At 42.8% G+C, this 14,147-nt stretch overlaps 1 protein-coding gene across 3 annotated transcripts in view; it reads right to left on the bottom strand.

The window, feature by feature from the left end:
* LOC106561050 (ATP-binding cassette sub-family C member 8) overlaps positions 1-14,147 on the bottom strand; it is a 123,165-nt gene that overhangs the window by 23,318 nt on the left and 85,700 nt on the right. For all 3 annotated transcript variants that reach the window (XM_045688098.1, XM_014124631.2, XM_014124633.2), the window contains exons 18-20: positions 12,732-12,764; positions 8,926-8,967; positions 8,516-8,614 (exon numbers count right to left, since the gene is read on the bottom strand). In XM_045688098.1, coding sequence (XP_045544054.1) covers positions 8,516-8,614; positions 8,926-8,967; positions 12,732-12,764 — 174 coding nt within the window. The remainder of the gene's footprint in view (positions 1-8,515; positions 8,615-8,925; positions 8,968-12,731; positions 12,765-14,147) is intronic.

Here is a 14,147-nt window from a genome sequence, read left to right as displayed (position 1 = left end):
GCAGATCTCACACAACACAATCAAATCAAACTGTATTCGTCACATGCGCCAGATACACCTTACAGTGAAATGCTTACTTACAAGCCCTTAACCAACAATGCAGTTAAGAATATACCAACAAAAAAAAGTAGGAGATAAAAATAACAAATAATTAAAAGAGCAGCAGTAAGTAACAATAGCGGTGTTATATACAAGGGGTACCGGTACAGAGTCAATGTGCGGGGACACCAGGTTACCAGGTGCCACAGATGTCTCAGATACCACAGATGCCTCAAGTTTGAAGGAGTGTGCAATTGGCATGCTGACTGCATGAATGTCCACCAGAGCGGTTGCCTAGAGAACTGAATGTTCATTTCTCTACCATAAGTCACCTCCAATGTCCTTTTAGAGAACTTGGCAGTAAGTCCAACCGGCCTCACAACCGAAGACCACATGTAACCACGCCAGCCCCGGACCACCACATCCGGCTCCTTCACCTGCAGGATCGTCTGAGACCAGCCACCTGGGCAGCTGATGAAACTGAGGAGTAATTCAGTTTGTAATAAAGCCCTTGTGGCGAAAAACTCAATTCTGATTGGCTAGGCCTGTCTCCCCCAGTGGGTGGGCCTATGCCCTTCCAGGCCCACCCCACCCATGGCTGCGCCCCTGCCTAGTCATGTTAAATCCATAGGTTAGGGTCTAATGAATTGATATCAATTGACAGATTTCCTTATATGAACAGTAACTCCGTAAAATCATTGAAATTGTTGCATGTTGCGTTTATATTTTGGTTCAGTATAGTACTATAATGACAGTCACTTCATCCTTCACACTTACCTAACCTTGTGTTGTGTAGTGGCCTTTCAATGAGTGGCCTTAGTGGCCTTTCCTGCTATAGCAAATGGGTGAGTATTGCTGTCCAGCTGTAGACAAGGCTAGACCCTCATCTACATAACACAAGGTTGTACGTGGTCATGTGTAGTGGCCTTTCAATGGAGCTCATGTACAAAGCCGTACAAGTTTACCGAGTGACTGATTGAAAACAACAATACTTTCTGCCACATGTACAAATAACCAGACAAATACATTTGCAGACCTTTTAGATATTGACTATCACAAGAGGAATATAGTCCAACGTAAAACTAATACACAGGTGAAAAGGGAAATAAGAGAAAACAAACTAAGTAAACACCAGTAATATGTGAACGAGGAAATAAGTTTAAAAAACATTTACACCAAAAAAATGGTAAATTACCCACCACCCTAATGTATGAATAAGAGAGAGAAAAAAAGCAGACAACCATTTTTGGGTTTGAGACAAACGGGAGAAGTTGATCGGCAGGAATAGACACCATCCATGGTACCATGACGTCGTAGACGTTTTTTTTGCTGGACGCTGCTGCTGTTTCTGTAACTCCTGCTGCCGTTTCTTTAAGTCATCCACCCGCTGCATAATGTCAGTGTCGTATTGTCTCACCAGCTCGCACAGACGTTCCACCAAACTGGACATAATTGCGCTTAGCAAAATCTCATAAAAAGCACCAAAAAAGGAAACTTGCAAGCAGTAGACGCGAAGTAGCAGAACGTCCATCTCGTCTGTGTTTATACCAGAAGGGATACTGGAAAATGTGATGTAGACACAGCGGTGGGACTTACGTCGCAAAACTCATTCAATACTGCCCCTCAGTCTTCGCAAGGAATAACACGTCAGGTCTCAATTTCCATGTAGGAAAAAAAAACTGCCGAATGTTGGAGAATATTACAAGGAGCTGCCCCTTTTGTGACGAAAAACGACATTGCAACACTGCGCTACGCTCCATCGGCCCTGTTTGCGTATTGTCTGTAGACCTCAGAAGACTTGAATTATATAAAGGGATGAATGAAGCCTGTCTGGCCCTGGGGCTTTATTAAAGAGAGATGGAAAGAGAGAAAGGGTGGAGAGGAGAATAAAACAGACAGGCTGTAGGAAGGGAGGAATAGAGCAGCATCTGGGTACTTACAGTAAAACTTCACAATGAATGCATACAGGACTATGACATACACGTTTGGTTAAGTAGGTTGGCCATCCTCAAGTCAGCGGCTAGGAGGGTCCTGGACAAAGACAACGTCTGGACTGGGGAACGAAAATGGCCGGTCCAGTTAAAACCGGACCCAACCCCTCCCCAGCACCATCACACTGGGGAACAACACAGGTTCCGTCCACTACTACAGCATGCCCAAACTGTGCAGGAACTGTGGCCAACTAGGCCATATGGCTACAGCCTGCAAGCCATCATCTGCAAGATCTGTAAAGACAGACTGTATATCCATACGCCCCTACAACCTGTGTGGGAAAGAGCGCCACTTCTTCAGAACCTGCCTCAGTTCCGTAGCCAGCAGGGCAAGGGCTAACGCCACCAACCCCAACCACACTAACCCAAATCCCAACCCCCCACCCCCAGACAACAACGAAGACACAGAACCAGACCCCAGACCTTTCCACAGGCACCACCAAATCCACCACCCAAGATGTCCCAGAAACAGCCCCCACCCCTGCCAGCCACTTCACCTCTGTCCCCCCCAAACCACTGGTCAAAGGGAAGCCGGTTTTGAAAGTTGCCATACAAGTGGAAGAACCCCTCGCCTCACAACTCCTTTTCTTACACGATGATGACCCAAACTGGACCAACAACAGACCAGACCAACAAACCAGCAAGAGACCAGACCTGAAGACCACCCCAGAACCAGACCAGACCTGAAGACCACCCCAGAACCAGACCATACCCCCTACTGCCCCGGACTCCTCCCCCTGCTCCTTAGCTACCCAGATCCACCTCTTCAGCCCTCCCTGCCCCTGATCCCACATAGCAGCAAACCAGCCAGCCTCAGTCCAGACCCCCGGGACCCTCCGATCTGCCTTCACCTTTCCCAGCATCCCCTATTCCATCACCAAGTCAGTACAGGTGGCCACCAGGAAGTCAGTGGGGAGGCACACCAAGACCTGTGAACAGCCAAGATCCACCCAAAACCACAAACGACCCGCTAGAGGCCCTCCTCCAAATCTGAAACAAAATGATCATTTGAGTTGCCTCTTCGTTAATTCTCCTGCCCCCACAAAAAAAATGTCGTGTGAAAAAGTGGATTTTTATCCCGGCCTATATTCTAAGAGTTGATTGGGGATGGGCCGGCCCGGGTTTAGCACAACATTGTAACCTACTGTATGTGTGAGACCAACGGGTGGCCATGGCTTTGTGAGAAGTGCGTCTGTATCTCTCCCATAACTAGAATGAGATTCACTTTCTATGATCTCTCTCCCTCTCTGCTCTGATAGACATGAACCTGCAACTTTCATCTCCAGCGTTGCACTTCAATTCTTATTTCGTTATAGAATCATTGCCACGCAAAGGGTTCTGAAGGAACTGCAGCACCCCTGATAAATTGAAATAAATTTGCCAAAGTTATAGAATTACTGCTCTGTTCAGAAATAAATTAAATCATTCAGAATAGCCTACTACACCATGAGAAGGCCTATAATTTAGCCACAGAGAATCAATAGCTTCTTTTGGATTGTAGCCCAATAACAAGGAATAGCCTACAGAAGGGAACGCACAGCAAATCTGTCAGTGAACCAACAGCATGCAGACAAAACAGGTCTTTCACAATATTTCAAATACAATTGAGGGAAGATACAGGTTGGAAAGCAAATGGCTCCTGCTGAAAAGAGAAGACTTTAGGCTACCAAAATATTTCCAAATATTGCTTTACAAAGTAAAACGAGAGAGAGATAAGCTTTTGGCACAAGCGCACGTCATTGGGTAAAACAGTGAAACTGGAAAGCATTTTTAGGACTACAACTTCCTCATATTTTAGCCTACAATATGTGTCGACACACCTAGGCTATTGATGGATTCAAGACAAGGTCGTTTTTACTGATCTCAGTTTGTCAGTGTCAACGTAGCCTGCCATTTCGATCACTCGTGCTGTATTAAAAAAGATTCTGCCAAAGTCTCCAGTCATGTAAAATAAAAAGGCCACATTTCTCCCAGACCCTAGGCTACTAAAATGTTTCCCAATGTGTGCAACTTCTGTAAGTGCCTCTGCTCTACGCCCCTACGCAAATGTGATGATATGCATGATTTTTATTTCTTTCATGAGTTCCGGTACCTCAGAACTCCCCCACACCTCGCCCTCACTTTTTGTTCTGGCACCTCCCGAGTAATAAACGAAGCACTGAGAAGCATGTAGGCATATACGTAATCAATGATATTGCAGGTCATGTTTCTCCTTTTCTTACATTGGTCTGACATGGTTTATTTCTGCTACACAACAAATATTAGGCTACCATTCATCCATCACTCATTCAATTGCCAAGCATGCTCAAAAGAAAAAAGACTAGTACCCTATTTAAAATATTTGACAGTACGGGTAGGCTATAGTATTGCTGTGCAATAGGAGCGCGACAGCAGCCCATTTAATCTCTGAGCCTATACCAAGGCAGGAGATATTATAATAATAATAATATTTTTTATATAGCGCTTTCATTACCAAGAGAATCTGAAAGACGCTGTAAAAACAAAAAATGTAGAGATCTGGTAGGTTCTTTGGCGATGGTCTTCCGCAGCTTCAGACGATAAGGTGTTGTTCAGCCAGGCAGCTCATCAGAAAGGCTTAAGCGGAGGGAGGGTCGATGTCACAGAGAGGGGTGCCGCGTCAGTCAGTTACTTAGACAGGTCTGGAGCTCTTCGTCAGGCACCTCGTTCATTGCCTCCTCTTCCTCTGTAGGCAGGCTGGATAGTCCACTACTGAAGTGTAGCGCCCACTTGGGTGATGTTTCGGCTGTTATAAGCGCCAGAAAGACCACCACACCTCAGCGGTAGTCAGGTGAAAAATAAAAAATAAAAGCCAGAGCTGTATTGATGCATCCTTTAAAACGATCGCATGGCCAGCTAGCTAACTATATGGACACAATCATCTATTGATAAACAAAATATTGAACAATTTGTCTTTGCGTATGTCGAATAGACAATCAATCGTGCAGAATGCGCGGCCAGTGTTTGGCACTTGTGGTGGCATACATTTTTTGTTTGAAAAAAAATCACAGCAAATTATGAAAACATTCTGCCCACACCTCTACAGAAATGTGATCAAATTTGCCATTGCTCTTTCTTTCAGAAACTGTCAGGGCCCAGTTCCAACACCCAGTTCCAGCAAATTAGGGTGTTTATATGGTATGGCTCTGATTTATCAACAAAAACGTGTATAATTTGAGTGCAACAGCTTGATAAATCCCAATAATTTGTTGCGCACGCAAATCCTAGAATCTCCATGTACGCCAAAATGTAGTATGACATTTACACAAGGTTGATTATTGAGGCCCCAGAGGAGCACTGAGGCTACAGAGAGAACTATCCCACTGTGCTTGGAGAGAGAGAAACAGGGAAGAGAGAGCGAATGAGAGAGATAAAGCTGCTCAACTATTGCTCTCAGAGACATAGAAAGGGAGAAAGAGGGGGGGGGGGGGGAGTCAAAGAGAGAGGGAGTGAGAGCGATAGCAGAGAGGGAAAAAATGGAGAGAGAAATGTAACAAGTGTGAGTAGGTAAACACTACTCCTTTATGCTTCTCCACAGCAACCGAGATAACTCAGGGTTCCATTTAATTATATTTTCTGCAGCGAGGCCATTAGGCCCAGAGAGAGGAGATAGGACCACAAACACACAGGCTACCTGCTCGTCTGGGAAAGCGTTTGTCATAAGGATAGAAAAAAGTGTGTATCACCATGCCCATCCAGTGGCAGGGGAAAACAGCATATGGTGTTGTGCCACAGGTGGGGGTTGGAGATTGGGTGGGAGGGCAGAAACAGTTAGCAATGACAAAAGAGGCAAACAGATTTAGAATGGACTGAATCAGATGTCAACTAACCCTTACGCCTGGGGGTCCCTGACATGATACAGTGTTTTGCTTTTGTTCAAATGTTTTACAAGCAGTTTACAGTGCATTCGGAAAGTATTCAGACTACTTGACTTTTTCCACATTTTGTTACGTTACAGCCTTATTCTAAAATCAGTCTTAGAGTTTATAGTGTCAGAGCAAAAACCAAGCCACGAGATCGAAGGAATTGTCCGTAAAGATCATAGACAGGATTGTTGTCATAACTCTCGCGTGACGATCTGAAGGATCAGGTTACAGTGGGTCAGCTCTACAGCATGCTCTCTCTCGTAGAGAGGGGAGAGCGGGAAGTCGGCTGTTTTATGGTCGGTCATAAAATACGCTGCCCCTATGCTCTGTAGTGTTCGAGCTTAGAATGTAAACTGTGGAACACAGAGAGACACTTGGACATCAAAAGTTTTAATAATTAAACAATATTTCTATTTTTGAGAATGTGAGAGTGGTCCGTGGACACTTAAGGGACAGTCATGACAAGTGTGTTTCATTTGGTGATCTCATGAAGGACAGGAAACACACATAACTGTATCTCTTAAAGTGTACATTTCCCAGCTGTCAGGTTTACATCTAAATATTGTGAAACGTATGTGATTAAACATGAAACTATTTGTGAAAAGATGTAATGTGATGTTCACCTTCTAAATGAGAAAATATGGGTTTTCATATAAAGTTAACCAAATCAATGGCCATGCCCACGTGAGTATAGACATTACGTCGGCATCATGGACCACCCTTTTCTCAGAAGTGTATAAAACCCACTTCTGATGAAATATACATTAGACAGAAAATACGGAGCTGACACTACGTGTTGAAATTGTTAAGAACTACAACTCTAAGTCACGGAGACCATACAGCTGGAAATTACGTAAGTCTAGTACGAGAATACCGACAACTGTGGAAGCATCTATTCTATGCAACAACCATCTGTACGCCTGACGTACCCATTACAACAGACACTATCCGGAACCGCTGAGAAAGCGACAACTACGAAAGACATTGTGACTTCTAGGGATGTTAACCAGAGACTCTGATTAACTGACTCTCCAGCAGACGGACCGGCGATTCCAACAGAGAAGACAACGACATACGGGCGTAAATATATACATTGCAATTATTCTCGAATGAGCGGCCGATCATGTGCAAAGGATTAGCATTTCAATTAATATAATTATCAACTGTGTGTAGTGAATCCATTTTGTCTCTCCCGCTCTTTTCCTGTGCCCACCCCTTTCCATTGTCTACCAAGCCGTCATACCGGTTTAGCCCACTAGGGACTTATCAATGCATTGTGTTAGTAACCAATATCTACTGTTTGTTCGTTATGTATTTCTGTGATTATTTAGTTAGTTAGTAAGTAAATAAATAATTAAGACAATTTGTATATAGCCGATTCATCATTTAGGCTAGGGTTCATGCAGATATCCAATGTTCAGTAATGAGAACTGACGAGGTAATAATGATACATTAGTAGAAGAATAATCGATAAGATATGAAAATATCTGAAGAGTCGATTCGGGAAATAGAGACTAAACATTTTCACGTGGTGCCCTGACTTCCTAGTTAATTAAAGCTGGCATGATTAGTTTAATCACGTAATAATACTTACACAGAGAATTGATTTGATAAAATAAGTCTTCACATTTAATGATAGTCACAGACACGACAATTGTATCGAGGCAGAGATCTGGGAAAGGGTACCGAAACATTTCTGCAGCATTGAAGGTCCCCAAGAACAGTGGCCTCCATCATTTTTAAATGGAAGATGTTTGGAACCACCAAGACTCTTCCTAGAGTTGGCCGCCCGGCCAAACTGAGCAATCGGGGGAGAAGGGCCTTGGTCAGGGAGGTGGCGAAGAACCCAATGGTCACTCTGATAGAGCATCACATCTGGAGGAAACCTGCACAATCCCTACGGTGAAGCATGGTGGTGGCAGTTTCATGCTGTGGGGATGTTTTTCAGCAGCAGGGACTGGGAGGCTAGTCAGGATTGAGGGAAAGATGAACGGAGCAAAGTACAGAGAGATCCTTGAACACCTGCTCCAGAGCGCTCAGGACCTCAGACTGGGGTGAAGGTTCACCTTCCAACAGGACAACAACCCTAAGAACACAGCCAAGACACCACAGGAGTGGCTTCGGGACAAGTCTCCGAAAGTCCATGAGTGGCCCAGCCAGAGCTAGGACTTGAACCCAATCGAACATCTCTGGAGAGACCTGAAAATAGTTGTGCAGCGACGCTCCCCATCCAACCTGACAGAGCTTGAGAGGATCTGCAGAGAAGAATGGGATAAACTCCCCAAATACAGGTGTGCCAAGCTTGTAGCGTCATACCCAAGAAGACTAGAGGCTGCAATTGCTGCCAAAGGTGCTTCAACAAAGTACTCAGTAAAGGGTCTGAATACTTATGTAAATGTAATATTTCTGTTTTTTTTATTTTTAATAAATTAGCAAACATTTCTAAAAACCTGTTTTTGCTTTGTTATTATGGGGTATTGTGTATAGATTGATGGGGGGGACGAATTAATCAATTTTATAATAAGGCTGTAACGTAACAAAATGTGGAAAAAGTAAAGGGGTCTGAATACTTTCCGAATGCACTGTATAATCAAGTCTCACCTGGGTTTGATCATGGGCATCTCAAAGGTGATGTTCTCCACCAGCGTCGTGTTGAGCAGCCAGGGCTTCTGGGAAGCATAGGCCACAGAGCCTCTCTTCCTACCAAGATAAACACAGTGTCAAGATCAACCAACATCTCACAACGTCCTGTCTTTTCTCAATGACGCACAAAGATAAACACACTTCATGGCAGACTAGTTTCAAATGTAAAATGGTTCTGGATTGCTTTCTGTGTTGTTCAATTACAATGGAAAACCAGGGTATTATCTTGTTTTTTTGTAATACAGGCAGTTAACTTCACTGTACTGACTAGATACTGTTTGTATTTTTCTATTGTGGATAACAGTGTATAAGAGTAAATACAGCATCTCCATAGTGACCATCTGGTGTGAGGCGTCATGTGTGCTTACTGGATATCCCCATCACCAGCTGCATCCTTGTCTGATGTGGGGCTGCAATGGCACACACACACACACACCATTAGCACCAGTAATGTATACAGTCGGCAACACAAACCAAAACAAGGCCATCGTTGCCCTATATGAGCATGTCCATCATTAGATCTTAGTGTCTATAAATAAAACAAACTATTACTTCCTGTAATTTGAAGATTCTGACTCACTCTGAATATAGAAGACAGAGTTTTTGCAAAAAGCTGCATACGTTATGGCTGGATTTAATGCGGTTGTATTTAGTCTGTTATTGCGTGTCTTTTCTTGGCGTAGTTATAATTGGTGTGACATTAGTGAGATAAATACAAGATAGAGGAAAGGGATGGACACACACACACACACTCTGAGTTCCCCTGTGGTCTGCCAGGGGTGACAGGAGCTCATCTGCCTATCCTTGGCTGCTACTTGAGAGAGGGAGAAGGTGAGCGGGAGGAGTGAAAGGGATGATGAGAGGGAGAACTAGAATATTTTTGAAAGGAAAGGAAAGAGAGTTGGTTGATAAGCGTCCCAGGGTCTATCTAATGATCCTGATCACCACAGACAGGGCCAGTTGAGAGGCATGTCCCAGACAGGATGTCACAAGTCTGTACTCCAGTGATTAAACAGCGGATTAGATGAAGTGGAAACCAAGGGGGGAATTCTAACATCCACTTAAAGGTCCCAAACAGTAAATCTTGATTCCCATGTAAAATAGCCTTTTGAGTGACCAAAACATCACCCATATTATTTCTTTCCCAGATAAAAATGCTTAGAATTTAAGAAAATTGTCCTTTTTCGTTCATGTATAACTATCAGTAAGGCTTAAAAGACAGTCTGAGAGGGCGGAGAGCTAATAGGCTAAGTGGGCGGGGAGTTCACCTTGACTGACAGTTCTTTGACACAACTACGTCAAGAAACTCGGATGCAGTGCTGCATTGAAATAATCTCAAGCACATTTACAGATACATAAAGAAACGAACATCAAACAAACATTTAAATTGCATGCAACATCCATCCCCGTCATACACTACCGGTCAAAAGTCTTAGAACACCTACTCATTCAAGGGTTTTTCTTATTTTTTTAAAAACTATTTTCTACATTGTAGAATAATAGTGAAGACATCAAAATTATGGAATCATGTAGTAACCAAAAAAAGTGTTAAACAAATCAAAATATATTTTATATTTGAGATTCTTCACTTGATGACTAGCAAACTAGCCAGTAACTAGCTAACACCAGATATAGATGAAAGGGGAAACCTAGAAGTATCTTTGCGATAGATTAATAGGATAAACCTGTAATTATATTTGTGGACACCCTGCAGTAGACTGGCTAGCTAGCTATGTAAACCACACCCCTCTGCAAACACAATTTATGCGATGATGGTTACTAGTCGGTATTTCTTTAGTTAAGTAAGAAAATAAGATGTTACCATTTGGTCATCCTACTTTGATCTTGTTTCATCCAAATACTGTATCATTCAATTTCATGAAAAACATGATTTGGACTGTGCAGGAGCAAAGTCAAATTGAACATTTTACTTAAGTGGAAGTTAAGATTCACACCTAAAGTTGGGAGTAATAACTCAGACACACCGGTAGGAATGTCAAAGAGTGCCGGCAGTCAATTTCTTTTGTGTTAACACAGAAAAGGCCTTGAAGTCCTCAGCCACTCAGCCTTGTTAAAATACTCCAAACCAGATGGTGGCAGTAGCTTTGTTTGGCAATGCATGTCCGTGTGTGTTACTTAGTTCATAGTCTAGATTCCAGCGTTAGCTAGCTGCGCTAATGTTGCTATTTTGTAAAAAACTCTTGTTGATACTAGCCAGATTGCCACAGCTAGATAACTCCTAGCAAGATGACAAATAAATAATTTAATTCACTCTCCATTAACCTGTACTGCCAGTGTCCCTTGCTAAATGTTTAGCTAGCTAGAATGTCCGGTAGCTAGCACAACATATCTAGCTAGCTATCTATGGACATTGCACTAACTGGGCAGCTATAATGTAAATACTAGCTACAATGGTTAGCTATCTTGAAGGAAGTATTTAGTGTTGTGTGCATTGCATCTGTGCACTTAGTATGGACAAAATACCCTCTTAGTTCCTTTTTGTTGTCATGTTGGTGGTTCGTGCTCTCTGATTGGCTCACAGTCAAGTTGCTGGTCACTGATGAGCATCACAATTCTACAAGTAGAAACAGCAGGATCGTTGCTACACGGTCGGCACGCAGTAGGTACAGCTTTTGTTCTAGCAAGAGAAGGAACGGCCTCCCACTGTGATAAGTACCTATCGGCGGTCTATCGGCAGTAAGATTATCGGTGCATTTCATGTTTAAGGTGTAGCAGTGAGGGAACCTGTGTCTAATAACACTAAGTGAAGCAGACTTCTGCTGAGGTCTAAGGTGGGACACTGAGCTCAGATGGTGTAGTCTACAGTGTTGACCAGGGGTCGGCAACAGCCATTTCATTTAGGAAATCTGTTCCTAAGTATTCCCACAAATATTACGTGATCTTTTCTCAACGTAATCAAGGTATGAAATGATTGTTCTCTATTTTGGGGCTTAGTTGTGGTCAATTAGCGGTGTACAAATTATAATTATGTTGCGGCCCCCAGACCCCCAGCACCATTAAAAAAATCAGCCCGCTGCTGAATCTAGTTGCCTACCCATGGTGTAGTCTGATTCATTATTCAACATTATGAAAATATATATGAATGATGCATGAGCTGTAAAATTACTATGACCAAAAACATGTAATTCAAACACACGATGATAATAAATGACACAACTTCACTTATTGATTAAGTCTCCCAGTCACTGCACAACAAAGTAAATACAAGAAGTCGTAGAAATAGTGTTAACGTATGGCTGTATACTGTATAGCAGTATGCCTCAAAGAGAAGAAATATAAGAAACAGTATCCTCTGGGATACGCACCGATTTGTGTTTTGAACTACTATTCGCTACTGTCCTCACAGCCTCAGGTGTACACCGACTCCTCACTACCTCATACACATCCCCTCAAATATCCTCCATCTCCCTTTCTTACAGGGCATTGCACTAACAAGTACTCTGGGATGCAACAGAGAAACCACAGGTCAGCAGCTATAACCTTGGTGGTCTGTCTGGGAGAAAAGCATGTCTTTATCCCTTTATTCCATTACTCTGATAGCCCCGGCCTGCTGAGGGATTATTACTGTTTCCAGGATTCTGTCAGTAGGTCTGTAACTACGCATTTCACTGTTAGCTTACACCTGTTGTTTACGAAGCATGTGACAAATGCAATTCGATTTGACACACATACAGACAAACAGGCTTGCATGCACATAAGTACGACAAAAGCTACACACACACACACAAACACACCTTAGCATAGTACAAAGCTTCGTGTTTTATCATGGAAAGTAGTGGAGCAGGACAGAGAGAGGGATTACCCAAAGACAACAGCCGTGTGTGTCTTTTTGTGTGTGTGTGTGTATTGCTCCCTGTGTGGGTCATGCTGTGAGTGACATCATTGACAGATGGAAAGTTGAGCTGTGTTGACAGCGATGTAGAGCATATTAAATTGTACCCTGCTATGTGTGTGAAAAAGATTGTTGCCGGAGACATAAACACAAACCCGTGTATGTCCTACCAAGACGTCCTCTGTATCTCTACTGTCAATGTGCCACTCTTACATCAGTGACTCCTGCTCATATTGTGTTGACCTGGCGTATCCTAGAGCTATAGAAATGTTCTTACGATCCAATACATGTACATACCGCTCGTCTCCTTCAGACACATACCTCTCATCGCCTTCAGAGTCCAGGTTGGGCAAACTGCAGAGAGAAGAAAAAGAGTTGAGAAAACAGAGGTCACATCAATTTAAAAAGGTAGCATATTATTTATGGCAATATTTCTTAAACTATGAAACACTCATGTAGTTACAGTAGTACTAAACGCCCTTTAAAAAATAATAAAAATATATATATCATCCTAATATTTGACCCAACCTCTGTGCCACTAGTTTCCACTAGTACTCCCTTTCACTGTGGCAGCTGTTTGGGTACTCCTGGCTCAGGTTTAACTTCCCCAGGCCAGTAGGCACTGCTGTTGTATTTTTAGCCTTGACTAGTTTACATGTTTCCCCAGAGTTCCTGGGTCAGTGTTTCTGATGGAGTGAGTTTACAGCCAGAAAAGGTGAGAGCTGCAGATGTAGGATCAGATTACCCACCCTCAATTCCTAACCTTAACCATTAGGAGAATAGGAAACCATCTGACTCTGGGCCAGTTTCTTAGGGCATATTTTACATGCTCTGTGTTTTCACACCACCAAGCATGTAAAATGGCCCCGTCTCGAGGAGACATGACCAGGGAACACAGCTGTCAACAAATTCCGGAAGACTGATATTTAAGAATCTGACGATGTGCCACACACACACAGTCTTATAAAGTAAAAAAAATTAATGAAAAAGAGTAGTGAGGTAGTGTGTTGAGAAGGTGTTAGGCCTGTGAGGAAAAAGGTCTTTGTGACTGCAGGACAAATAACACATGGCAGAACAACTTTCACGTTAGGCCAACTAATACTGTACTGCAAGTAACTCCAGCTGTAGCATTTACACACTACTGTATGTCAGTCAATGTTAAAAACTTAGACTAAAGAAACCTGTAGAAGAAAGGGTTTGATTAAAAAAAAAAGTCTCAAAATCCACAGAGTTGAACAGAAAATAGACCCAGTCACTGGAGAGGCTAATGATGTCCCAGCTATCAGAGTGAGAGCTAATGTGCCATGTAAGAGGCTATACTTATCCTGTTCTATTGTACTTCCTTCACAAACAGGATCACCAAACTATTAGAGCTGATGACAGCCAGCTTTCATCTCTTACGGAGACTCCTCATCGTTAAGGATAATTATACTCTTCATGTCAAGACCTGCAGATAAGAGATTTTTAAAACCCCAATCCTGAGGCCAAATGTATTTAAATGACCATTGAACAGCAGGCAATATTCCAGATTGATTGTGATGTCATTCTGCAAGCGCATCAGTACGTATAGAGAACTGTGATCTTAATGGGAAATATTATTAGCACCCAGCTAGGGCGTACAGCACTAATCACAACTAAAAGATAAAAGGAACAGATACTTAGCTAGGAAGAACCTAATGTCTTTCCTGGTGACCACTCCTGATAAGTGAAAATGAGACAATGATAATGAATCTTGGT

This window comes from Salmo salar, chromosome ssa10 (assembly GCF_905237065.1).
Source record: "Salmo salar chromosome ssa10, Ssal_v3.1, whole genome shotgun sequence".
NCBI lineage: Eukaryota > Metazoa > Chordata > Actinopteri > Salmoniformes > Salmonidae > Salmo > Salmo salar.
This window is presented reverse-complemented; position numbering and strand designations above follow the sequence as displayed.